Source organism: Engraulis encrasicolus, chromosome 18 (assembly GCF_034702125.1).
Source record: "Engraulis encrasicolus isolate BLACKSEA-1 chromosome 18, IST_EnEncr_1.0, whole genome shotgun sequence".
NCBI classification, from domain to species: domain Eukaryota; kingdom Metazoa; phylum Chordata; class Actinopteri; order Clupeiformes; family Engraulidae; genus Engraulis; species Engraulis encrasicolus.
The window spans coordinates 18782197-18809426 of NC_085874.1; the positions used below are offsets into that span (position 1 = coordinate 18782197).

The 27230-nt window shown below is 42.7% G+C and overlaps 2 protein-coding genes across 11 annotated transcripts in view; both read left to right on the plus strand.

Moving 5' to 3' along the window:
- The window catches only part of senp6a (SUMO specific peptidase 6a), a 48961-nt gene extending 47725 nt beyond the window's left edge, over positions 1 to 1236 (plus strand). For all 5 annotated transcript variants that reach the window (XM_063223193.1, XM_063223192.1, XM_063223191.1 and 2 more), the window contains one exon: positions 479 to 1236. In XM_063223193.1, the coding sequence (XP_063079263.1) occupies positions 479 to 691 (213 nt within the window). In that variant the 3' untranslated portion in view covers positions 692 to 1236. The remainder of the gene's footprint in view (positions 1 to 478) is intronic.
- A 3009-nt stretch (positions 1237 to 4245) lies between these two features.
- The window catches only part of myo6a (myosin VIa), a 183459-nt gene continuing 160474 nt past the window's right edge, over positions 4246 to 27230 (plus strand). For 3 of the 6 annotated variants that reach the window (XM_063223196.1, XM_063223198.1, XM_063223199.1), the window contains exon 1: positions 4246 to 5721. The gene's annotated coding sequence lies outside the window, so the exon portion shown is untranslated. The remainder of the gene's footprint in view (positions 5722 to 27230) is intronic. The other 3 variants (XM_063223197.1, XM_063223200.1, XM_063223201.1) reach the window with 2 other exon arrangements.

The following is a 27230-nucleotide window of genomic DNA, read 5'->3' on the forward strand; positions in this document are numbered from 1 at the left end:
TTAAAGGCAAATGTGAAGGAGCATTTGCAAGTTTGCGATAAATGTAGCTGTTACAAAATACAGTATTATTTTGAGGTCTTAGTTTGACTTCAGGAGTCAACATATATAAACAGAACAATATTTGGTTCTTTCATCAGTCACTTTGACGTTCTGCTAAAGTAGTAGAGTTAAACAGTGGGGTAAAGATAGTACACAGTACTGGACACACACGCACACGAACACACACGCGCGCACACGCACACACACACACACACACAGTGGAACATAGTCTTGTAGTGTGGGTGCACAGTGTCAAAGCGTCTGCCGGAGTGATCAGGATGTTTATTGCTCTGTTTGCAGCGTGTATGATGAATCTCCTCAAGTGTGGGTAGGGTAGTTTCTGATTATTCTGATGTGTCCTGAGTATTTTCGCTGGTTTTAGTAACTACTTCTTCTCCTTCCTCCCTCTTCCTCTTCTTCTTCCTCTTCCTCCTCCAAGAACCCACTCCCCAGCTTCCACCTGCCCATGAACCTGTCGGAGTGGTTCGCTCAGGAGCGCATGAAGCGTAAGCGGGACGAGATAAAAGAGCTGATCCTGAAGCTGCAGGCCAAGCAGCAGGCGGAGGGCATCTCTCCGGGCCTCGGGGACGAGGACGTGGACGGGGAAGACGGTGACGGACTGGACGTACAGGACATCCCCGTCACCTCCTGAGGGGGGGAGGAAGAGGGGGTCTACTGCTCTGATTGTCCTCTGGTGTTACCACCCGCTTGTGTGCTCCCGCATCGAGACTCTTTATCATGCACATTGGGGTTCTGTCTGGGGCAACCTCCACACCTCTCCATCTCCCTTCCCGACCCACTCCAGGCCCATCCTGCCCCTTCCCCCCCCCCATGGAATGGATGGATGAGGGGAGGGAGAGAAGGAAGGAAGGGGATGGAAAGGGAAAGGGGTTGCTGGTTTCTGAAGTCTACAGACCTTTCATCTCCACTTGCCCTTCCCATCTGTGATTGTAGACTGCTGGATAAGTTCTCCTTTCAAAACCTGTAACGAAAACGAAAAAAAAAAAAAAAAAAGTAAAGAGAGAGAAAAAAATCAAACCGTTAAACAAAACACATCTCTTTCCCTCCCTTCCATTACATTAACCACAACTGTCAGACTTCAAAGACGACAACAAAAAGAGAGAGAGAAAGAAAGAAAAAAAGACAAACATTTTTAATTTGTATTGAATAAAATTAATAAAAGTGTACATACTGTGAGTCGGACGTTTTGCTGCCTTTGTATATCGCTGTTGATGGTGCATCTCCATACGCCACGTTTCCACCACCAACCCCCACCCCCCTCCCCCCTCTCTCACCTCACCCCTGGTTTTCGATGGCTCAGTGTACACACGTCCCTTATCGTTCCTCCATGGAACTCCTTGTTTGTTTTTTCGAAGGACTAGCACAGTGCTGTCAAAGTGTTTATTTTTGCGCCTTCTCAGTATGTTTGTTTTATTTCGTCTTCTTGGTTATTTTGTTGTTCTATTGTTTTATTTGGATTTTATGTTAATGCTTTCAGGGAGTAGAAGTTGCTGTTATTTGTAAATTATTATTATTATTATTATTATTATTATTATACCCACCATCTGGAAAGAAAAATAAGACAATGTTTCTAAATCTTCTACTTCTCATAAAAAAACATTGCTAGCCAGTGCCTGTTGAAGCTTTACATAATGTTACCACACGTGGGTGGATTTCATTTTTGAATATTAAACTAAATTGAGCTGCAAGAGTGCACATTTTGCCTTAGTCCACACAATACAAGAATCTCAAGCTCCTTCCATGGGTTGTGTTCTTGTTATTAGAAGTGTACTCCGTGTACTCTGGGTGAAAGATGATGTAAAAGAAAGAAAACTGTCTGAAAAAGAGGTTACGTGCATTCACTGAGTGCGATCATTAGATGGATTTAGGAGACTTATTTACGTCACGTGGCACATGTGTATGTTTGCACAAGTGTGTGCTTGTCTGCCCGCAGTTTGTTGTCTGCAGGGGGAGCCAAACACACACCACAGACAGACATGACGGGCAAACAATCAGCCTGGTCAAATCCCTGTCGGGCGGCCTGGAAATAGCTGTAGGCACGTATACATGGGTTCACAGTGTTTATAAACACGGTGTTGTGAGGAGGGGCAAGACCCTGGCAGCCAACCACTTGAGCTAATTTTTTGAACAATCAATTTTCCAACAATCGAGTTGTGTAGGTCGAGTTGTGCGCAGCTAGAGTCGCACAGCCAGGAGAAAACAAAAATGTAGAACCCATTTATACATGGCTGTGGTAATAAGTCAATATGTGTTTGCTGCTTGAGGAAGGCCCTGGAAGTGCTGCCCCATTTTATGTAGTAGGAGATGGTGAAAAGAAACGTTGAGGTGTCAGTGATCACTTTAGAAAGTGAAATCGTCTTTCTTCTTTATCCTCCAGGCTCAATTTAACACACATGATTTTAACTAGGTGCAACGTTAGGGTACGGTGACTTAATTGATACCAGAAGGTAGATTTGAAGGTAAAAAGTAAAGGCTTGCACAACAACACACAAAACAACGATAGTGACAAAAAACAAGAGTAAAATGACAACATTGACAAACAGACAAATTATTTAGGCAGAATAAGTAGGCTAATAAAAGAATGATTGATGATAATAGATATTGATTAAGGAATACTACTCATAGAGATGGGAAATCATATACTTTTCAGGGTCTTAATAGCTGAGTGGACAAAAATACATTTATACTTTGTAGTTTTGTGCACAGGCATTTTAAACCTATGACCAAGAGGGTGGAGCTGGAATTCACCATGTAGTGGATGGGATCTATCATTGAAGATGAATGCTAGTCTCTGAAGCTGTCAATTGTAGAGGGGTTCTAAGTTGAGTTGTGGCTCCAATTAACTTACTGGTCCACCTCACAACCTGATTGAGTTTACATGAAGTAAAACAATTAAGAATAATTAAAACACCACTTGTCTGCATAAATGCACAGGAATAGTAGATAACTGACAAAAAGGCAATTGGCACACACTCATAGTTCAGCCAGAAGAAGGTCCGTTTATTTATGGCAAGCCTAAAGAGCCAGATTTTTTTGTAATCTGTGGTTTATGAACTGCGATGTAGCAGAGATTTTACGCTGAACATTGAGGTTTTCCATCTGGTGACATGTTTAAAATGTAGTTCTGCAGTTGTCCGGGCATAAAGAGCCTTCTAGAGCAGTCGTAAAATATTATTGATTATAATTGAGGTGTGATTTGGCATCGACTCATATACACTGTGCTAACTGTTGACTTGTAGGCGACAGGCTGCAAAAAGAGTGTAACCTGCCCTTTATTAGTCAAACACATTTGTTCACCATATTGTCAATTTTATACATATTTCGGAACACTGGCGTGTAGGAACATGACAACCTGTTGGATTTAAGCATTCCAGGTCATGCACAATTTTACAATTAGGTGTGATTGAGGGAGCCCAACGCCCTTCATCAGGTGTCCTGTGCATAATCATTGGGTAGCAAAAGAAAATGTAACTCTGAAAAGTCCAAAAACTATTTTGTTGAGAGGGACGTGGCTGTCTTGAAATTAAGATCTTGTTCACCTGATCACAGAAACGCACCATTACAAAGCCATCAGTGTCAAAAGAACCGTGTTCACAAAGTAACTGCCAGAGACTGGGAAGAATTAAAGGTGAAACTACTAAAAACTATCACAGATGGCCAATGTAAGACCCAACAACCAATCAACAAGAAACTTGTCAAGAAATCTCCGGTGACCGATTTGGAATGGTTTTATGAACTACTGAAAGTGACTGAGGGTGGAGGACCAGGTAGATGAGCCCATGGCTGATCGATAATGTGTGCAGAGTTCCACTTAGATGCCAACAAATATTGTTTTCTTGAAAGATGCAAACCCTTTACCAATCGTTGCGAAATATTTCTTCCAGAATCTGGCAGTACGTTTGGTAGATGAGTTTTTAGCCCATGTCCAACCTGAAATGGTGCAGATAGCTCATCTTTAATTATACTACACCATACCAGTATCCTACCTCCACATTGTTGGCATTAAGGTGAAGCTCTGTACATTACGAATCCAGGCAAGGGCTCATCCACCCCGTCTTTCTAAAGTCCCTTTCACCAGTTCATTATACTTTTGAAAACTCTGTCTTCATGTATTTCTTGACTCAGTTTTGACTTTTATCTTCTTACTGAGTGGTTGTCTGGTGTCAGCCTTTCTAGGTCATGCTGAATACCTTCTTCATCTAAGCATTTGATGAAGGTTTCAGTTCTTGAATATAGTTTTTCTTTCACAAATTACAGCACTGCAGGCTAATAATTTTCTGGTAGTTTCACCTTTAATTCTTCTCAGTTATATTTCCTGTGACCCTGATGGCTTTGAAACGGTGCGCTTGATACTTCTGTGCCAACTTGACCAACATCTTGGCAATTTCAAGACAGCCACATCCCTCTGGAAGACAATTTTTTTAATGGACTTTTTGTTCTATTTTGTTGCCAATTTTCGCTGAGGAAAACAAAGTTGCATAATAACCTGATATTGTTGGGCTCAATCTCACCCTCATTTCATACTAATGTGCATGACCTGGAGTGCTTAAATCCTTTTGGGTGTCATGTTCATACAGGATGGTGTTGGGAAGTGTGCATAAAAAGGACTATATGGTCAAAAAACTTGTTTGCTTAATAATTCTGCACAAAGAGTTGGGCATAGGCCTAATGCTGGTGTAAAGAATGCCAAGTGCCATCATATGGTAGTTTGGTGTGGTGTTGTCTGGTTATATTTGATTTGATTATTACAAATGTGAGGTTAGAAGAATTATTAGTAAGACAAGTTTTAATGTGGGTAAACATGTGATCTAATATGAACAGAAATTAATTCTCACTGGTAACTTTTAAGACCTGATGAAACTGTTATAGTATGTTTATTTAAGCTGTTGCAAACACCTTTATACAAATTGTGATAACGTCCCTATAACCTAAGCAATATGCACAAAGTTATTGGTTACTCTCAAGTTGCGCAGTATCACTTAGGTCTTCTCCTCTGTTGGTTTCTAGCCACTGCAGGTGATTTTAGGCACAAATAAGGTCATATAAACATTTCAGACAACTTAATTGAATCAATGCCCCTTTGTACCTCAGAGTACCATACCTTTATACAGTCCTTTGTTCTTTTAAGTGGCAGCTGCAACCACTACTTGCTGAATTTTTAACCATCTGAAACAAATGGGTATGGGTACATGGGTAATTTTTCAGCAGAATGGGTGGTATATTGACAACAACTTATTGTAGATGTTTTTGAATATTGGATAGGCCTACTTCCCTGGCATGTTTTAGGCAACAAAACCCTTTTCTTGGTTGCATTGATACGATGATAGCCTACCTAAAAATATGCCAATAAACAAACTTACGTGAAATGGTATTAAAATTGGATTGATACACTTGTCAACAGTGAACCTGTGAAATTTCGACCTAGGAGGAGGATGGTAAGTTCTGCACTTCCAGGCCATTGGATGCTACGCCAGTCTCATTCGTCGTGACGTCATGGACCATTCCCTGGACTTCATTCTGTGGAGGGAGTCGGCGGAGGCTGCTGCAGGAAACGGAGCTCAAGAGATCACAGCCTGGATAAGCTACACGGGGGACTGTCGTGGGAAGTTGCGTTTTTGTTATAACACAAGACGGCTTATAACAGATCGTTCCGCCTTCTAGGTAAGCAGCACTTCCTCTGATAATAAACAGGTTACCGTCCATCACGCTGAATTGGCTCACAGTTGTTCCAAGACTGGGAAAAAGTGCTGTGCACTTGGCTAGGGTAGTTAGCCAGCTACAGGGATATGTCCGTCATTTACAGTGATGCAAATGATGCAAATGGAAGCTGTCAAGCAGTAGGAGTATTTTTCCATCTCATGCATGTTTTCGCTTTGTCTGTAAACATGCACTCGGTTATTTCTTGCGACGCCCAAGAATGAAGATGACCTGTCTGCATTACAAGGCCGGTTGCACGGTTTGCTGTTGTATTGTTCAGGGGATGGCGGCATTGTTGGGCTCTTTCGCGGATTCAACTAGCCATCAGTTGCCCCAGTGTGACATTCCACCGCTATGGTGGGCATGTTTGTGTTCTGGAGCGAAGGAGTGCATGGCAGCGTACCACCCCAGCGCTGATGCGAGCGGTTGTTTTGTAACATTTCTGTCGCTACCTTCACCACTAAAAAGCTGCCTTAGAGTTAACGCGAATTTCGCTACAAGGCACGCTTTTCCCGAGCAAACGTGCACCTGTGAAGGATGATACTTGCAACCAACCTTAGCTCTAGCACTGCTTAGTCTTGGCTGGGTTGTGGAACTAGGCCCCTGAATGTAGTGCATTCGGGGTCTCGAGCCACCGTGTGGCGCGAGGTTCAAAGGTTGAAGCACGCACTGTGGCCGTCTTCCTTTTGTTTAAACCTCACTTTGTCAAAACAACAGGGCTAAAATAAGCCCCACATGTACATAAGAGTTTGGCTGTGGGTGTCAGCCGTTGGCTGTTGGCTTTGTTATAACCGTTGAAATGGTGTCTGGGCTGCTGTCATAATTTCACTCCTGTCATGGTTTCATGTGAAGGCAGGTAGGTTTCACATCTAGCCCAGACTTGCATGCAGTTGGGTTCTCATCGCATGGTAATGCTATTAAATGAGTAGGTGTGTTGTATGAGACAGGGAGAGAGAGTGAGAGCCCTCAAAGCATTTATCGTAATATTTTTTTTTACTCCAGGACATAGTGTGTCTTCCAGCTGACAGTGGTTATCAGGAGGTGGCAATCACGAGATTGCCTATAATGATCAGCTATGATCCTTCCCTGAATCCGGAAGCGCTTCCCTGACCCTTGTCCCAGAGCTGTTCCAATCTCTTTGTAAGGTTCTGACTGCACAGGAGCGGTAGATGTTTTGTCAGCACTCTCTCCCGAGTCCCACACCCACACCCATGTCAATGGGTGTTGTCTGCTGTGCCCTCAAGGTGAACTGGGGTTCACACACCTTAAAGCTCAGCTACAGTTCCTTCTTTTATACTGGATGGTTATGTTTTGGTAGTTAACATCAATGCTCCACATAAGTTTTTAAAACGCCAGTTATCTAGTTTTTTTTCTCATTCTTTTTTTGTCAAGAGCTCATTTGTCATATGTCAACCCAGTCATCCTTGAAATCCTTGACAAGAGCAAAACACTTGTTTTCTAAGAAGAGCATGGGCACACCTGGGTCGTGTTTCCCAGCCAGGGATGTGGGAGAATTAGCGCAGCAAACTATTGCCTCACCGACCAACTCTGCCATTGTAATTAGAGGAAGATGATATGAGTTAGTCATGCACCGCTGAACACAACACAACACAACACAGACCAGGGGTGCATTTCTCAAAAGAGAAGTTGTTAGCCTGTTAGCAACTTCGGTAGTTGCCAATGGGAAAATGCATTGAAAAACAACAGAGTAGCTAATGTAGTAAGCTACTTGTGTTTCGAGAAATGCACCCCAGACCAGACCAGACCGCAGTCTGTGTGCAGGTGGTGTGAGGGAAGGAAGGTGTCCGGTTACAGTGTCTACCTTGTTGTTCAAAGTACCAACTTGGTCGGAGCAAGCAGGCAGTTCTATCATGCAGCCTTTCAAAGTGGTAGCAGCTTGCAGAGTTAGGAGCATCATAGTCAAGTCAAATCAAGTCATGTCAGCTTTTATTGTCAGTTTCTGTATGCAAAGGTCATACAAGGAAATTGAAATTACGTTTCTCTCTCTATACAATGAAGGACATATAGTAACAGTAAAGTGAGGAAGTAAGCTTAATGAAAATACTGAGCATTTAACAGTGGTGGGTGACAGTGATGGACCAGTGAAAAACCAGTAGCAATTAGTGATTAGAGTAATAAATAGCATTTAACATTTAACATATAGGGGATAGGACATATAGATAGACATACATGACAAGAAACATGGTGCTGGGTTGGGGGTCCTGCATTTTTTTGTCAATGATTAGCATTGTGAGAGGAGAGCACAGCTTTGTGTGATTGTGTCAACAGCACAAAATGCATGGTCACTCACGGAAACACAGTATGTCCTTTTGACCAGAGTATTTAGAAGAATAAAAAAACATTCTAATGACAATATAAGTTGTTTCCAACAGATCAGTTTTTCCCCCCTGACGGTCTGTAGTATGATTCACACTCACTGCATGTGTACTGAATGTTATGAATGAGTTAATTGAAGTTTAGATGTCAATTTTAGACAATCAAAAAGAAAAACAATCTTGTTGCTGTTCTTATTCTTACACATACATAGCCTATGGTGTACTGTTTTGATTAGATCTCAAATTACTACTACTACTACTACTAAAGGAATTACCTTCGTCATCAAATCTTCCTGACAGATATGTTTACAAGTAAACTCAGTTATAGCAGAGACAGCAGTTGCATTATTCAGGCCTGAGGTCATACAGTGTGTGTTCTGTGTATGGCAAATACGATGTCAACAGGCATGACCGGAGCTTGTCTCGAAACTATTGCGGCTCCTTTTAAAAATCCCTTCTGAGTTTGTCAACAAGACTTAGTTGAGTGCAGTGGAACCATTTAGCAAGTCGTGTCAACAAGGCCTTCCCACACAAATCTAAACCTGGGTGTATTCAATTAACAAAAAGTGGAGCTGTATTTTAATGCAAGTACGTAGTGACTGCTTGAGTTTTTGATTGTCACAGAAGAATCTTAAGTTGAATTGTAAAGGTGAACTCACACTAACCATATTGTAAGACTAAGTTTAAATGAAAAACTTGAATGCAAATTACATGTTTCCACAGAGTAAGCTTATTTGTCATTTGAGATTGTGGTTTGTTAGGGGAGATGCAGGGTTATTGTTGATAAATGTATCCCTCCTCATGTCATTTACTTTAGTCAACAGCTAATGTCAGCTAATGACAGAACAGCTAATGACACTTGGTAATGTCATGGTAATGTTGTAATGATGTAGTCACGTTTTTCAGCAAAGATTAAGTAGGGTGATCAAAGTCACCCATCTGGATGAAAAGGCCTTGGAAACACTGAGACCAGAATGGTAGAATGTTTACAGCTGAAAATGTTTTTTTCTGTTCTCTCTGCTTGTTGTGTTGCTAAACCTGGGCAGTGGAGACACAGTTGGATGATGTGTGATGTGAAACGGTCGAAAGTTCCACTTGCTGAATCTGTAAAATGTATGAATGAATCGTTTCTCTTGTTTCTCATCCACACTCTGGTATAGTCCTAGAGTGCCCAGTGCTTATTAGCTGGCTTTATTCGGAGGAAACTTTGACCCATAATCACTACCCACTCCCTGTGACACATGGAAACATTTGGGCGGTAGTGCATACTTTTTAGGGACGCAGAATGGACTTTCGTGTGACTTACTATGAAGGTCCTGCTAAACTTGACTCGGGATGTACTGTATGGGATTCCCAGTGGCCGGGGAAAACTGAAATCCAAACTGGCAGTGATTTCCGGCCCCCGCAGCAATGACGGCACGGTTTACAAACAGTGCGGCCCGTTTTGACCAGCATTTACTCAATCCATTATTTAATGCCTTGTTTGTTATGGTGTGAATTATTTATAAAGGTCTTTTTTCAGACCTGACGTGACGTGTCCTTTGCTACTCCTGCCCAGTGCCTCAGTGCTGCTGCTGTACCGAAGGGGAGGAGAAGGCACTGTGGTACCGTGTTTCCCAAAGCACTTTTGTTAGTTTGTGAGGTGGTTGAGCAGTCTTTGTGAGTAAAGAGAGTATCAGGAAGCCTATGCTGTGCAGTGCGATATGAAGCGCACAAAGGGAAGTAGGCCCTAACTAATATAGTTTTTGTAAACGAACTCTAAAAATTGCAACTGCAGTTCTTCTCATGGGATCTTGTCAAAGTGGGAGATGTTTTTGTCAGTGTGGCCACCTTAACCATGAAGTGCTTGGGGAACCACTCTTGAACTTGTGGGATCAGTCGTTTTGCCTGTGTGGGTCTTTTCCATGCATCCAAACAGTTTTCCATCCATGTTGCTCCAGCTCCGAGGTGAATGGGGGCGGTGATCCCTAGGGATCAGTGTGGCTCCAGCAACCCCACCACGCACTTCTCTGCAGGAGGTTTAGCAGTTAGCCGTCTTCCTGAACAACCGGCTGCTATCTGAACCGTCTGCTTACACTGCAACAATATCGAGGGCCCCCAACATGCCTGCTTTGAGAACAGAGCCCACTCTTTTTTATTGTTGTTTGTTTCCTTTCATTCCTCTCCCCCATACTCCTGGCCTCTTCCTTTTCGGTGTCTTCCTTTTTCTGTGTCTTCCCTCTCCCCCTCAGTGCATTTCTGTTATTTTCTGGCTCACTCTTGTCTGCTGAGTGTTTTTTTTTCAGTCATCCCCCAGACACTCTATGCCCATTAAGGTGCTGTTTCCACGTAGCTGGATATTTTTATATGTGGATATTTTTTTCTCCTGGTTGTATTGGTTTTGCATTGGTTTTGGCCTTCCGTTTCCACGTAGCAGATATTTAAAATCCAGGTATAAAAAGCAGGAGAAAAAAATATCCTGTTTAGGGGGCTGAAACGCATTTGTTACAATGGAGGATTTATTTTTATCCACATGTTGCGTTTACACCTCAACAGGAGAAAAAATTACCCTGCTAGAAAAATATCCTGCTACGTGGAAACAGCACCTATGTTTTAAGATTAGTAGGCAGCTTGAAACATTGAGCTTTTTACTGTTGGTTGAGATTTGATGGTTTTTAGAATTTCACATGTCTGTTAGTTTGACAATGCAAACGGTGCAAACAAATGTAAAATATCCATGCAACAAGTGGTCTTATTTGTCTTCACAGAGTTGGTTCCAACAAGCTTTTGACATTGCAATCGCCCTCATTTTTCCTCCACTTCTTTGTACACACGTAACAGAATCTAGTCTTTTTTTCAATCTCTGCTTCACAATTGTGTCACTCGGTTATCTTTAGCTCAGACAGCCCTCAAAGTTATCTTCACGGGTTTACATCCATCGGCAGACACAGAGCTGAAACGGAGATCACTGATTACTCTGACTGGGCCCAGCTCAAAGGAGCTTGCACCCCTCTCTGTAGGGGGCCTGTGACCGATAGGAGCACAAGACTGAAGGGAAGACAGACAAGCTAGCTAGCTACTAAGGAAGCTTTTGACTGATCTGCAGGAAGCTACATGATGTCTTCCAAAAGACAAAATCCATGAATGGAAGGAACCATCTCTTTCTGGGTGGTGTTGTAAAAAATGTGTTTGTTAACAAAGTAAGGGGTCAGAGATGTGCATTTGGTAGGGACTCCCACAGCTCTGCTGGTCATTCCACAAATGCATGTCCCTTATGTTCGAACAGGATATAAGAAGACCTTTCTGGTAAACAATTATTGACACTGAGCCTGTTACAGAAAAGAAATGGCCTACTCTACCAAAGCCAACACTACACTATAATGTATCTGGTGTTATTTTTAATGATGAATGGGAGTCGTCTCTTGTTTCGCTGAGCCCTCACATAATGCTGATCAAATAAAGCACTCCCTGACTTTTAAAGCAAAGTGGTTTTACTACCACTGAGTGAAACTCACAACGCCGGTATACGAGAGCCTCCTCTGTACTTTACCCCGCTGTTAGCAGGCAATCCGGCAGGATATGGCAGCGGAATATGGCATCCCTCTAGCACTGCTGCTGAGGGATTTGCATTGCTGTCTCGCTATTTAGTAACTCATTTTACTGGCCCTGTCACACTAGTCATGGGTGCCATTTTATAGGTGTTAGAGTTTGACCCACCAAAAATTGTGAACAAGTAAATTTTTAAGCAGGAAAAAAAGCAGCGTTCCTTCTGTAGTTAGGCATTGGTGGTTGACTTTGCTGACATCAGCTGTGAACGCACTCAAGTGAGTGATTTGAGCCGAGAGGGGATGAACTGGAGGGATTGTGGATTGATTCAGGAACTGTGCTCAGAAGCCTCCGGCGTGAACGAATTCTGTCCATTCCCCCCCCAGCCTGAGCTGTGAGTGAGTGACTCACTTGACCCCAGAAGCTGTGGTTAATACCGCTGCACAAACTGCCCCTTAAAGCTGCCTCTATGTCCCGGCGTCCCACTCAGTCCCCCAACACAGTAAACCCAAATGAGCATGTGCTGCTGGCACCGGCCCAGCCCGGAAGCGAAGCGGATCGGGTCGGGTGACCGCGGTGGTGGCCTCCGATGCCCCCAAGAGGCAAGGCCCTGACAAAGAGAGTCTGGGTCTGGGTCTGCCACCCTGTGGCCCACGCCAGGCCCGTCACTTTGTGGTTTGTCTCTCAAGGTAGCCAATAGGGATGGTTTGGTAAAATAATGTCTTCCTGCTAGATTGATGGGGCCAGTGTAATCAGTTAATTGTTATCAGTTAATTGCCACACACAGCCAGCAGCCTACTGCCAAATGAAGCTGAACAAGACTCATTGAAATGCAGACATTGTCATGGTTACGAGTGGTGTTCAATGTCATTTGTAAAGTTAAGTGCTCCACATGCACTTCAATTACTTTGTATTTTTAAGACATAAATTGCTTCCAGATGGAGGGGTAAATGTCTTGACGAAGCTCTTTATAAAGATCCTTTGTTTAATGGTCTTGACAGCACAAAATTTGACTACTGATGTATGACTTTGAAGACTCAATCATCGTAGTGGGAGATTATGACCACAGTTCAGATTCTGTAAAAACAAAGAGTGACAATAATGGAGTGAGTGACTATACGATACTGTTTGTAATTTTAAAGAACTTCTTTGCTTGTCACCTCTTTGCTTGTGTTCAAAGAGTGTCATTTCTTGCTCGTACCGTGTAATGTAGCAACTGCTAAGAAAGTACTTTGTCTTCAAAGGTGTGGCTGGGCTCTGTTAAATCATTATGTGTTAGTGAACCAGCAAGGGTGGGTCCCATTTATGTAGTGTGTGTGTGTGCGTGCGTGTGCGTGCGTGTGTGTGCGTGTGTGTGCGTAAGTGTGTGTGTGTGTACACTGATGACTGATCTAGGGACACACCTTTGCAGGGAACAGGAGTAGCACACGGAATGCCTGTGCAACGTGTTGGGGATGGTGAAGTCACATTGATAATGGCTTTCTTACCAAGCCCTTACGGTTTCCATAGCTGTGATTGCACTTGACTTTACTTGGAAGACTGCTAAAGTTACTCAACAGATTGTCCCACTTTTCTGAAACATATCTTCTTCACCCACTTACTTACCTACTTGTGTTATCTCATATGGCATTATCTCTCATTGCAGTCTCCATCTGTGTGACTTATCTGTTAACGAAGTTCAGAGTTTTGTCGGCCACAAAGCCAGTCATGGCTGCCCTTACAGCTTGCCCTGTCCTCAAGGGAGAACTATCCTACACATAACCACCAGACAGTCCAACCTTCCTTCGCTACGCTTTGAACTTTTGTAATAAGTGTGTATGCCCACAAATACCTTACAATACCTTTATTTATTTCTTTTCTTTCTTTTTTAATTTTTTACATTTTTGACTTTTTGCCTCTAATTGATAAGATGGTGAAGATGCTGTATAACAGTGGTTCCCAACCTTTTTCTTCAGGGACCCATATTTTTACCATTGTAAGCTTTGGTGACCCAGCGCCCGTATGAGAGGGAGTCACTCGATAGCCTACGCTCTGTTTCCTGCGAAAACTCATTTTAGTTATCATTTTATTCCTCAATTCGTCTTTTTTCAAAAAACAAAATAAATGTTTAATGTGGCACTTACATTTTGTTGCTTCTATGCATTTTGTCATTTCTTCAACATGGGCTACATATGGTATAAGTGAGTTCGCAATTACCGGCGCGAAATGCATTATGGGTAATATTCGCCATTTTGAGAGATAAACAAAACAGCGTTGCCCCGGGATACAGCGCATGATATTTTATCTAGCCGGGTTACTCCGAGCATGTAATGTTGACAACAAACAATTCACACAACCATTTAACAACCCCAAATTACTCAACATTTCGCTGGTAGGTCAAGGATGGTCTCGGGGTTGTAAACAAGACATTTTTGAACTTTTTAAGTGAAATCAGAATTAATTAACGAACTTGTTTTGGAGAGATGTCTGGTAAACTAACAGAATGCTAACTATCCGGGTTGCTAGCTAAATCCGATTATGTAATGTTGACAACAAACAAGTCACACAACCATTTAACAACTCCAAATTACTCAAAATTTCGCTGGTAAATCAAGGAGGATCTTGGGGTTGAAAACAAGACATTTTTGAACTTTTTAAGTGAAACCAGAATTTAATAACGAACTTGTTTTGGAGAGATGTCTGGTAACTAACAGAAGACTAACCATCCGGGTTGCTAGCTAAATCCGAGTATGTCATGTTGACAACAAACAAGTCACACAACCATTTAACAACCCCAAATTACTCAAAATTTCGCTGGTAGATCAAGGAGGGTCTTGGGGTTGAAAACAAGACATTTTTTAACTTTTTAAGTGAAACCAGAATTTAATAACGAACTTGTCTTGGAGAGATGTCTGGTAACTAACAGAAGACTAACCATCCGGGTTGCTAGCTAAATCCGAGTATGTCATGTTGACAGCAAACAAGTCACACAACCATTTAACAACCCCAAATTACTCAAAATTTCGCTGGTAGATCAAGGAGGGTGTTGGGGTTGAAAACAAGACATTTTTGAACTTTGTAAGTGAAACCAGTATTTAATAACGAACTCGTTTTGGAGAGATGTCTGGTATACTAACTAACAGAAGGCTAACCATCCGGGTTGCTAGCTAAATCCGAATATGTAATGTTGACAACAAACAATTCACACAACCATTTAACAACCCCAAATTACTCTAAATTTTGCTGGTAGATCAAGGAGGGTCTTGGGGTTGAAAACAAGACATTTTTGAACTTTTTAAGTGAAACCAGAATTTAATAACAAACTTGTTTTGGAGAGATGCCAGTTAGCCCACACATAGCTGTCTTCAGTACAGCTTTACATGTCCTTCTTAAATTGAATGTTTCATTAATTTATTCTACCAGTTCATGATATAGCTTCATTAATCACCTGTGGCCACTGTCTGTCATCGTCTATCCATGAAACTTTATTCAAAACTTAATTCAGGCTGTCATTTTGATGGTCTCAGTCACTAGAATTGATAAGCGCAGCAACTATAGATGGCATAACGGAGAACGGCACACTTCAGCAATGGCGACAGTGCACAATGGCGGCACCCATGAATCGCAATGCAATCATTCTAAAATCTACAGAAAGCACCACTTTTACCCCACTACGAAATCCACAAAGTATGACATTTATTTCCATCGTTTACTGGTGTGCAGCTCAGTGTCCTACCGCTTTGGGATGGCAGGATCTGGTATCCACACATTTGTTTATCTACCGTTTTGCGTTGCTAGGTCAATTTCGCGCAGGCGCACTAGTAATTGCGAACTCACTTATTAAAATGAAACCCCTTAAAATCAAGAGGGCTTCGCGACCCCCCGTGGATCTTTGGTGACCCATAGGTTGGGTCGCGACCCGTAGGTTGGGAACCACTGCTGTATAGGGCCGGGAGACAACACTGGCCACACTGGCACAGGGCAGCACAGCACGTTATTTCTGTTGCATTAAATGAGGAGACCAAAGGTCCCATTTTCCAGAAATACTTTATTGAGCAGCAACTTCAAACTGTCTGTCATGACTGTGTTTGTCCATGTCAAATACAGACAGCCAATCAATCGCAAGACAAGTGAAAATATTGAAGCAGTGTTTTTTTTAACCCACGCTACTGGCTGATCGACCGTTAGCAGCCTGAGCCTGGTGTTGCTAAAGGATGGCTATTGATTTCAAAGCTCTCTTGGGTTCAGTCGTAGAGTTCCAAATGGTTCTGAAGGTATATTAGAAATGGGTTCCCTAAAGATAGGTGAGCACCGCTGAATTGGAAATATCTTTCATATTGACGTGGGACATCGGCTTGCTGTTGCTAGCCGGAATGCTTTAAATAGGTTGGTCCGGCAGTTCTAACCTGTTTGTCTGGTCTTATGATTAATTAGCATCAAATTTTCATTGAGTCAGAAGCTCATGAGAACGCTTCCCACTCATTACTCTCATGTACGTGCGTCGTGCACAAAGTGCATTTTAAGGCGCCTCCCAACTAGCATGCACAAGTTTATACTGTGGGCAATGTAACACTTCTTTTCAGGATTCACATGTTGGCCACTAGTATGCACCCAACCAACTCTCTGTATTTGATTTTTTTTAAAGACATGTGTTAAGAAAATTCAATCAGTTGTTAGGCGTGCATTCTCAAAATTCTTATTTTGCCAGTAAGACCTTTTTTATATCATAATAAGGATCTAGTAAACCCTTGATTTTTTTTGTTATTAACCCGTTTTACAAGTCACTTGTCAGGCATATTACTGGCTAACATGTGAACCCTAAAATAAAGTTTTAACATTACACTGTTCCCCTTTATGTAGACCATAATGTAGCGCGGCACTGCAGAATGAATGCAGACAGAGCACCACAAATCAAGTTCAAGTTCAAGTTTATTTAATGGATAAGCAGCCCCACATACGGCCATTTGGAGTACACACATAACACTTGCACTGGTCCGATATTTTTAGCCGTAGCACCAAACAATGCTACTTTGTCTTTGGCCAACGCTGCATTATCTCTATTGTAATGATACATTTTGACATACTATGTTGACAATGTGTGCGATAGCCTTTGCGTTTAAGCAAACACAAACCCAATACTGTAGATTTTTGTCTGTCTACATACTGTATGTTTCAATGTAATGTAGCTTCTGGCATAGTCCGGCTGGCCTTTGAGTACATTGTCTGTGAAGGACATCACATGCCCCCCCTCCACATCACAGCAGGCATTCAGTGTGGAACCAGCAGCACGGCCACAACAATCCCCGTTTGTCCGCGCTGGGAAGACGAGTGGGCCCACAACATGCCGGCCTCTCCACCCATTCAGAACACTGCCTTTGGAGAGCGCTGCTGCCCCCCTCTCTCCCACATCCACCCCCCACACCTCAGAGCCACACACACACACACACACAGGGCTGGCCTTTACTTTAAGGTGTAGCTGACTGCAGCACAACTCAACACAGGACCAGCCTTTTTTACTAGAACCTTTAAGATCTTTTCAGTTTCCAAGAATTTGATGCTGCAGATTTTGAGCAGCACACACCAGAGGACAGGAGTGTAGGCTCACGATTTGGCCACATGCATCACTCTGCACTTCAGCTGTAGCTGTTGGAGGACACAGAACTAGCTTAGATGTTGCTGATTGGAATACAGGACATGGCATTTAGCGTTCAAACTTGGCAGTTGGAAATTGCCTTGCTTTACGTTTGTTCAAGATTGTTTAAGTACGTAACAGCTACTGTATGTGCATACCGTCCGGTACGTACCTCCGCATCACAGGGCCAGGGCAGAGTTTGCTCTTCTGTGAACGGTGTAGTAAGCACGTACAAACCTCCTTCTCTGGAATTGTAAAAAGACATCAATGTTTAACAAACCATGTGTTTTGAATGCTGAAGAACACAAAGGCATGGCCAATTATACTACTTCTCTTTTCACCTCTTTGGAAAGACAGATTTTTCTTCAGTACAGTGAACATAAACAATATGTTTTTTCAGTTACTAGTTAGTTTGCATAGCACGGAAAAGAAAACCCTAAAACCAAAACTGTGAACACCATGCGCCTTTTTTCCTTGACCAGGTTTTTTTTAACCTCAGCCTCCTCAGTAGAGTAGTGATTATTTAGAACTAAGTTATGAATAATAATCCTACTAAAAGTGATGAAAGCCTGAAGGTAAAAAGGATGTTAGTAGCCAGGAAACAGTTTGTGGTCACAAAGACTCTTCTCTTGGATAACTCTAAGACTCTTGGATAACTGGAAATATTATCACCTGTTCTTGACCTATACTTGTAAGACTTGTGTAGTGTGAGGGCTTAGAATGTACGTTCCAAGGCATGTGAAATTAGCACCTTGATGAAAAGTTAAGTGTGTGTGTGTGTGTGTGTGTGTGTGTGTGTGTGTGTGTGTGTGTGTGTGTGTGTGTGTGTGTGTGTGTGTGTGTGTGTGTGTGTGTGTGTTTTGGAGGGTGTGTGTGTGTGTTTGTAACAAAGAGTGAGAGTGTGTGTGTGTGTGTGTGTGAGAGAGAGTGAGAGTGTGTGTGTGAGAGTGTGTGTGTGTGTGTGTGTGTGTGTGAGAGAGAGAGTGTGTATAGACTCGGCATGTTTTCATACTTTGTGTGTGTGTGTGGGTGTGTGTACATTTGTGTGTGTACATTATGGTGTGTGCGCACACCCTGGCTGGCACAAAAAACTGCTTTGTCTTGCCATTGTCATCTCCTGCTGCAGTGGGGTTGGGTGGAGGCCTTGAATGTCACTAGCGGCAGGGACACAGAGCTCTGTGTGTGTGGGTCGCCTAGAGTCAGTCGGTTAGCAGGAATACTGTACTCTCTCTTGCTCTCTTTCTCTGTGTGCGCTCCCAAAGATATTTGTAAATGCATTTGCATATGCAAATATTCTATAGATAGTAAGCAAATGCTTCCTTCTTGCTTTGACAGAGATGGGGTTGGTGCAAAGTCACGGAATTCAGAGTTGCGATAACCGGGAAAGAGGAAGTATGTTGGTCATATGATTCATGTAGATTCAAATAGTTCTAGGCAACTGCTTTCTTTTCACTAGAGACAAACACAGAACCACTACCTAACAAGCGAAGATGGTGTAAAAAGGATATAAAATGAATTGCATCTTCCTTTATTGCTCTTTCTGTGTTCAACACTCAATTCCTGGAACTATTTTGGAACTACCGTATGTCAATGGCGATCTCGGTCTGTGTGTCAAAGGCTCCGTGAGCCGCCCACCTTTGTGTTAAAAATGGAACACGGAGGACGTCGATGGCATTATAACTCCTATACTTCCATAGCTTTGGGCTGCTAAATGGAAGGTACTTCTCCAGTCAAAGTTCCTAATCAGTTGGTCAGGAGCCAAACTGAAACACTATTCTAGTGTATGGCACAAGTTAACATCCAAAAATAATGTGATTTCAGTAAGTGTCAAATCAACACAGTATACCTGGCTAAAGATGAAAGAAGAGTTGTACCAAAGAAGGTGGATCTAACAAGAAGCGTCATTTTGTTTCTTTTCCGGTATCCACTTTATGTCGGGTGAACGCCCCTTTAGGAGACCTTCGGTTAGGAGACCTTCGGAGTCCTGAGGTTTAGAATTAGTGTTGCACCGATACCGATACCAGTATCGGCCGGGGCCCCGATACTGCACTAGAATGGTGGTATCGGTATCGGCCGATACCAACAAATAGGGCACCGATACCATTTACAGATGCTCGTATGACTCTTAAACACAGCCTTGAACTTATTTATTTTATATCATAGGTATTTAAAAGGTATAAAAAGTTCTACTGGAGTAGGCAGCAGCCTGACAAAGCCATAATAGCAACGATGTGTCATCCAAGTAGTAGCCTATATCATTTTTCATATATACACTGTATATAAATTTCAAACAGAGTAGTATCGGTATGATATCGGTATCGGCCGATACTGCATAGTCGGGGCTTAAAAATGGTATCGGTGCAACACTATTTAGAATCAATGAAGTCCCCTTAGCGCTGTAGATGGCGGTAGCGCACGTCTTGCGCAAACACCTCAAAAAGAGAAGAAGAAGTAGGGGACAACGCCCCCTTAGGAGACCCAACTTGAGCACACGCTTTTGCATTGAGTGGGCGTGTTTTGCGTTATCTTGGTTTGATTCAGTATTTTTGGTTGTACACTGTTTCCCCCCCTAAACTGAAGAGACTTAATGCAGTGCAACGCTAAATACTTTATGTAATGAAGTCTCATAAAAGCAGTGTGCAAATCTTTTTCTTTCCTATTTATCCCCAGACAGACACCAAACCGTTTCCGCCAAATTGTTTCCTACCGTTTTGTCACAGCGGGGGAACAGGGTTCAAAGGTCAGGTAAACAACTAGAAGTGGACTTGGAAGACAGATGACAGGCACTTTTCCTGTGGAGCACAAAAACATGTCCTGTTACAAGGATAACGCGATGGAAACACTGGGGAGAAAATAGTCCTTACAACACACGTTTTGTTTCGTGACGGAGATAAAACAAATGACTCAAGCACAGTGAGACAAGTGAAACACAAGCACAGTAATACACAGACTGCAGGGGCTGATAAATTGCGAAAGAGCCAAAGAGAACAAAGGAAAGCCAGGATCGATGAGCTCCAATGAGCTGTGATGTCTTGCGTTGATTGCAAATGGGGGGCAGGGGAAGGTTGGGTTGGAATTGGATGGGGTAGAAAAGGATGGGAAGAGAGGCAGGAGAGGGGAGACAGACAGTATGCTCCTTGTTAGCATTGGGGTGGGGGGGTCAATAAAACAGCTTGCTCCTCTCATGTCATCTATTACGGCTGCTGAATTTGCATTCATTACAACCCCACCCCCCGACCAGCTTCCAGTCATCCATCATCAAATGGATTGGTTGATTTTTAATAATTTCTTACTTGGTCAAAGCCTCTCTGCACTTAGTCCTCTTGAGGCTTGTAATGGCTCCATGGTAAATGGCCACAGGCTGTGCCAGGTTAAATTGTGGTTGAATACACACACACACACACACACACACACACACACACACACACACACACACACACACACACACACACACACACACACACACACACACACACACACACACTCTTAATGCAGGCTCATTATTTAAGTCCAGCACTTTGTACATGCGTGTGTGTGTGTGTGTGCGTGTGTGTGTGCGCGCGTGTTTGTACAGTGCGTGTGCAAGTTTTTAGTGCGCTGATGCGAGCAGTGACATCATATCAGCTGAGCAAACATGCCCGCTTTGCCCTTAGCTGTGCCATGAGGAGAGCAGCTGAGCACACCTCTCTACCAGACACACCTGCGCCTCAGTCTCACACACCGCTTTTAGTTGCTATCGTTTCTCCCTCTCTGTTTACCATTCATTTCCCCTCAGGAGCTAATAATGCACTTAATATAATGTCTTTAATATGTGTTGCTAATCTATTCTGAGCTAGAATAAAGACAGGGTTGTGTACTGTCTATTTGTCCATAATGGACATTTTCAATGTATTGATTTAGCACATACACAGTCAGTCACAGAGGTGACTCTCACAGAGACAGGCAGCAATCAATACAATACACTGCTTTATTTTCATTTTATCAACATGCTATTTCTTTGGCTATAGAGACCTACCGCAAAGCAGGACAAACATTGCCTGACAGTGTTGATAATATCTCGAGTTTGGTTTTGGCTTCATGTTGTGTTAGTGTAAGTCCTGTCGTCTGAATGTACTTGGGCACTTGGCCTCACTGTGTGTGTGTGTCTGTGTGTGTGTGTGTGTGCGTGTGACTGCCTGTGAGTTGTGCAAGTCAGAGCCTCCCCTCAGAACAGGGCACTCCATTATTTTCTCCAACACATTATTTCGGAAGCAAGCCACACACTCATCACTTGGTTTACTGTGGCCCTTCTATTTATTATTACGAGGTGACTCGACCACAGGCACTAATTTGGAATGACTGTTTACCACATTTAAATTCATTTTCTCTGCCAGTTATTCAGAAAGTTTTATTTGTAAGCAACTGTGAAGCTTCTTTGCCTAACAATGGCCATCCTCAGACTCATATGATCAGTTTGTAGTCTGTCTGTAGCAGTCCTATTTTGTATGGGTTTACTTTGCTCAGTATTGTTTGTAGGGATGCACCAATACTGGTATCGGTATCGGCTCCCGATACTGCTCATTATACTCGTACTCGTCAAGCACTTGCCGATACCAGGAACGATACTGCTATTACACAAAACAATGCAAAATCTTGTCACGTTCTGTGCACTTGAAAGCAGCATGGAAAAAAGTGTCACCTGATACATTTACTAACATTTAAATCTACATGGAAATGGACAATAAAAATATCACAGGTGGAAAAAATTCATTTATTTTCATTGTATTGGTGGTAAAAGGTATCGGTATCGGTACTTGGTATCGGCAAGTACACACATTAATGTACTCATACTTGTATCGGTTTTCAAAAAAGTGGTATCGGTGCATCCCTAGTTGTTTGGGAAGTATTTGTAGTACCTGATCTCTCAAAACGTGTAAGATAACCACAGATAGTGTAATAACTGCCTGTTGATGTTATAAAGTGCATTTCCCAATAATAATTTGTCAATGTCATTAGCAAGTATGTCATGGATAAAATAAGATGTGTATTTCAAAGTTCAATAGAGTTCACCCTCCCTCCAATAAACTTTTCTCAATTTGGCATATCCAGACCCTCTGTGCAAATGAAGTACGAGAAGATGGTAAAACAGGGCTGCTATTGTCTGGCTACCAATTTCGGGGAACCTTTGCACCTGACTTTGTCTACTTTCACCCTAACCCCGCAAACACACCAGCAGAAACAAAAGCTACAATAGGTCAGAGCAGAATGCCAGTATTCCGTCATTTCAATTGGCTGCGGTGGCTGTTGCCGAACCACATCATACCATTAGCTCATAAGCGTAATATTTGCTGAAGTTCAACTACAAGCTGTCGCTCGAGTCGCTCAAATCTCTTTGTCACCCAAATCGCCCAAATTGTCTCTAATAGTAAATTACTTCTGTTGCTCTTGTCACTTTTGATGTGTTTGTGCCATAATGCTGTATTGTTTTTGTTTATTTCATGCTGTGTGGCTCTGTTGACTGAAAAGAGTGAACAAAATTGAGTGTAAGGTGATGATGCATTGTAATGTAATGCACTGTAACTCTTTGTTACATTATCAGTAGGGCTGGGCAATATGGCGATATATATTGTTATCGTGATATAAAAGTGTATATCGTGACTATCCTCCTATATTGTTTATATCGTGATAGTAATTTGATCAATTTTATACAATTGAATATCATTTAATTACATTTCATGTTGTCACAATACACACTATAAGTTAATGTAACTGTAAAAATAAGAATAAAAAGATCAATTTTAAAGAAAGGTTGTTTTGCGACATGAACAAATGAAGAGCAAATAAAGAGAATAACTGAAAACGTATGTAATTGTGCTATATCGTGATATCTATTGTTATCGTGATATAAAGTAATCCATATCGTGATATTGTTTTTTTTTTCCATATCGCCCAGCCCTAGTTATCAGCATGGAGATAAGTAGGCTACATCAGTGTTTCTCAACAGGGGTGCCGGGCAATGTTCCCTCTAATTTTTTCGGTGCCTGAGCAAATGCACTATATCACTGAGCAGAGCCAATAACCTCGGTGAGCGGGTCGGACCCCCACCCCCCCTCCATTTTAGGGGTAACATTGATGCTTCATAATATGTTGATTATATTGTCATTCACTATAGTGAATATTACAAAATCAGTTACGTAATGTTTCCAAATCTTGATTATTACTTAATCATCAAACCACCAACATCAATATATTGTAGGCTAGGCCTACATTTGTAAGATGTTGGAAAGAAAGTATCTTTACAGCAGCCCAATAGCCCAGAATGTTGAATTTATGTTTAAAAGGATGAATCATTTAATTTGGATTTCAATGGTTTTTATAATAGGCTAGGACTATGTAACACATTTAAAAGACTAAAATATTGAGCTTAAATTAGGCCTACATGAAGTAAAAGTATGCACTGTCACTTTAAGAGCTCGTGGAAATTTCAGATCTTGGGAAGCAAACATTTTTCTTACCGGACAGTCTGACTGACCTTCTGGCTAACTGGGTTTTATGGACCTTCTTATCAGTAGGCTAGTAGTTCGTTTAGGCATATTAGTTCATATGTTTTCAAGACATTTCCACTGCGTGGACAAATGCTTTCATCAACACCATTTTGACGAATTTAAACCAACTCTTTGGCAGAAAGCAGCACGCACTTCCAATGATGCCAATAGCGCGAGAGATGTTGCCACTCGCAAAGCTATGACAGGCATCCATTAAAATCGGTCCAGATGCTCGACACCGTTATCAACATTCTTATCAAATTCACGATCGAGCTCTAGGAGAGCTAGAACTTGTCTTCTATCCATTATAGCCTACAGAGATGGATTCAGGCTTTTTGTGTAGGCTACTTAACACCGTACGCCGTAGATTAGGCTGCGAGTGACAGCTGTTACAACGTTGTCTGGTGGTCACTGTGTTGAAGCATTCGAAGCTCGGCGTATCCGCGCTCTGTCTGGTCGCTATAAAAGCAGCTGGAGGCGCAATGCTGATTGTAAGCAGAAGTCCGCGTCTAGTGTGATCGCTTAAACTGCTGTAAGATAGATGTTTCATATCTAAAGAATATGTTTTATTTCGATTGGATGTTACAAAGCTACAATGAGTGGAAATTTCGGACAACAATCAACTGCCTCTCCACACAAATTTGCCGCCTTGTTTTACCTGCGCTGAATGGATTTGCTCTGCGCTGAGAACGTGAGAGCAGTGCGCGATTGCGCAGTCGCGCAGCTTAGAGGGACCATTGGTGCCGGGCCCCCCTCAGGGGTGCCGCGGAAACATGGCTGAAAAATAAATTATGTAATATGATACATATTTGTCTAAATTGATGAGTTAATGCTAGTCAGTGGAATCTTTCATCTGCCATTTACACACAGTAAAGTACTAAATTATAGGTCGCCCCAGTCAGCTGCAACTTTGAACGTAGGTCGTGTGAAGTCTCCAAATGTGTTACTTTTCTAAGCTTTTGTGGTATCGGATGCGATGCCAGGTTACGACTTGTTGGTTTGGGGTGCCTTGAAATTTTTCATGAATTGAAAGGGTGCCTCGCCTAAAAAAAGGTTGGGAAACACTGGGCTACATTATTGGGGAATGATCTTTATTACATCAATGATCACCTTGTCAGGCTTCATTACAATGCTTTGGGGGTTTATGTAGCGATTTCTGTGACATTATCAGGCGTTATTACATTATCAGGAAATAACATTACAATCAAGTTTCACAGTATTTTATTCTATTCTACTCTATTCTACTCTATTCTTTGATTCTATTCTACTTTAAAACAAAATCAAACAAATGATAAATCACAATAGTCTTTTCTGGCGATGTTTTGACGTACTATTAAATGCTCATACGACTGCTGCTTATGGTTAACGAGTTCTAGCGCCTGGAGGAGATTTGTCCTACTCTGCTTGCCGTCGCGCTGCCCCCTTGACTCCACTATAAATAGCGACTACATACATACATACATCTCCTCTGTGAGGAAACGTCAGTTGTAGTTAAACACCGGCCACGGGAGTCAGTGGCTTATGATGTGAGGAGGGTGCTGAAACAAACACTACTCCTTACAGGGCAGTGAGCCTATAGCATGGAACGTTTGCTGACACACAGTACAATTCACCTGAGTGTTTCTGACGGCTCGGTGGGTTGTCCTAATGTACCAACTGCTGTGTGTGTGCGTGTGCGTGTGCGTGTGTGTGTGCGCGCGTGTGCAAAGTAAGTCAGGCCTGAACTTGCTTGCCTTAAGCTAACCACTACCCTGCATGCCACATGAGCGCGCCCAGCTGCCCTATTAACCCACTATTTATTTTACAGTTGCCCGAGTAGCCAATCGATACGGAAACAGTCAGTGTGTGCAAAAGAACGGAATGGAAAACAGCACGTGATGCGGTGCACTGCAAACAGTCTGAACATCCAATCAGAGTCACTCTTATTGGATTGTAGGAGGTATTGAGGAAGAGGAAATCAGACCCGTGGTGTTTAATTTCTCTTAGTAGGCCCCTAATCAGTGTGGTTACTCTATCCAGAAAGGGGAGTTGGACTGAGTGCCCTTTGGCAGGCATGGTACTGAGCCAGGGGCGGAAGTATAGTGGGGGCGAGCAGGGCATTCTTGTATTGGTGGTGGGGTCCCTATTGTGACCTTGGCAAGCTGTGTGGAGGGCCCGATAAGTGTCTTGCCTTGGCCTGTGTGCAGTTGTTCTGACACTGTACTGAGCTGTGCTGTGTTGTGCTATGTTGTGTTGTGCTATGCTATGCTGTGCTGTGGTGCATCACGCTATCTGACTCAAGTTAATAAGTAATCTGTGGTGGTTACGTTATCAAGGAAACTCAAGGAATGAGATTGAAATCGTGCTTCCCGATTTTTGTTTCCGTGAACAGTGTGCCACTGGCAATGTCAGCTGTGTTGTTCTCAGCTTGCTATACTGAGGGAGAGTACCCTGCCAGTGCCTACCCACATACGTCTTTGTACCTGTAGGAGATTATTAGCCTGACCTTTGCCCCTGGGTATGCAGTACGAGGCCTGGGTATGGTAGTGTCAGGCTACGAGGGCATGGAACCCACCACTCCTCCTACTGTCAGGCCCGCCGAGGGGGGGGGGGGGGGGGGGGTGTGGCTGGCTAACGGGTAAGTTAGAGAAGAGAAGGGGCCCAGAAATCGGTCCTCATTGCATTATGAGTATTGATAGGGGGGCCCTTACAGATGGTTTTGTCCCGGTCCCGTTCCAAAGCTGTCAGTCGGCCCTCCTACTGTGCAGCCCCTGGTGAGGCGTGACCTAGTGACAGTAGGCCAGTTGTGTAATACGTGCAGGCTCTCACACTCACACTCTCCTCCAGAAGGTATAATTTAAACCCACATGGGCATGAAACCACTGAAACGGAAGTATGGTAATGCTGCCGCAATTCAGTCGTTCAGTAGTGTCACTGTCAATTCAGTCTTACAATCACATTACTATTACTTGCCACACAGATTGACTCATAGAAGTAAAAAAAAAACCTTCAATGTCATATTGATATAACAGTATTTTTTTTCACTTTATATCTCATGCTTTTCAATCGCCTAATAAAAAAAGAATAATTTCGCCGTTCAGTCTGATGGTTTATGGACGCAAATTCATTTTTAAATGGTCTTCATAAATATTGGCTTACAGTAAAGTGTGTGGCACTGCATCATTCTCTCCCCTGTGAACTTTCACTTTGCTCTATTTCTATGCTGCGAGCGTAGCACACTTGCACCCCATAGACTGAACAGCTGCTGCAGATAGGACTGTTGTGAAATGTGAGATAAGATTGTATCTGATGGCACAGATCTGATCCTGAAACAGTCTGGAGAGGAACCCAAGGGTATTATATGGTGTGGCTGGATGGAGATGTGTTTGGATGTGAGGAGTACTATCTAGCCTTGTGCAGGGGTTCCCAATCTTTACCATGACAGGACCCATGGACCATGGCAGGACCCATGGACCCATGAGGCAGTTCCCCACTGTA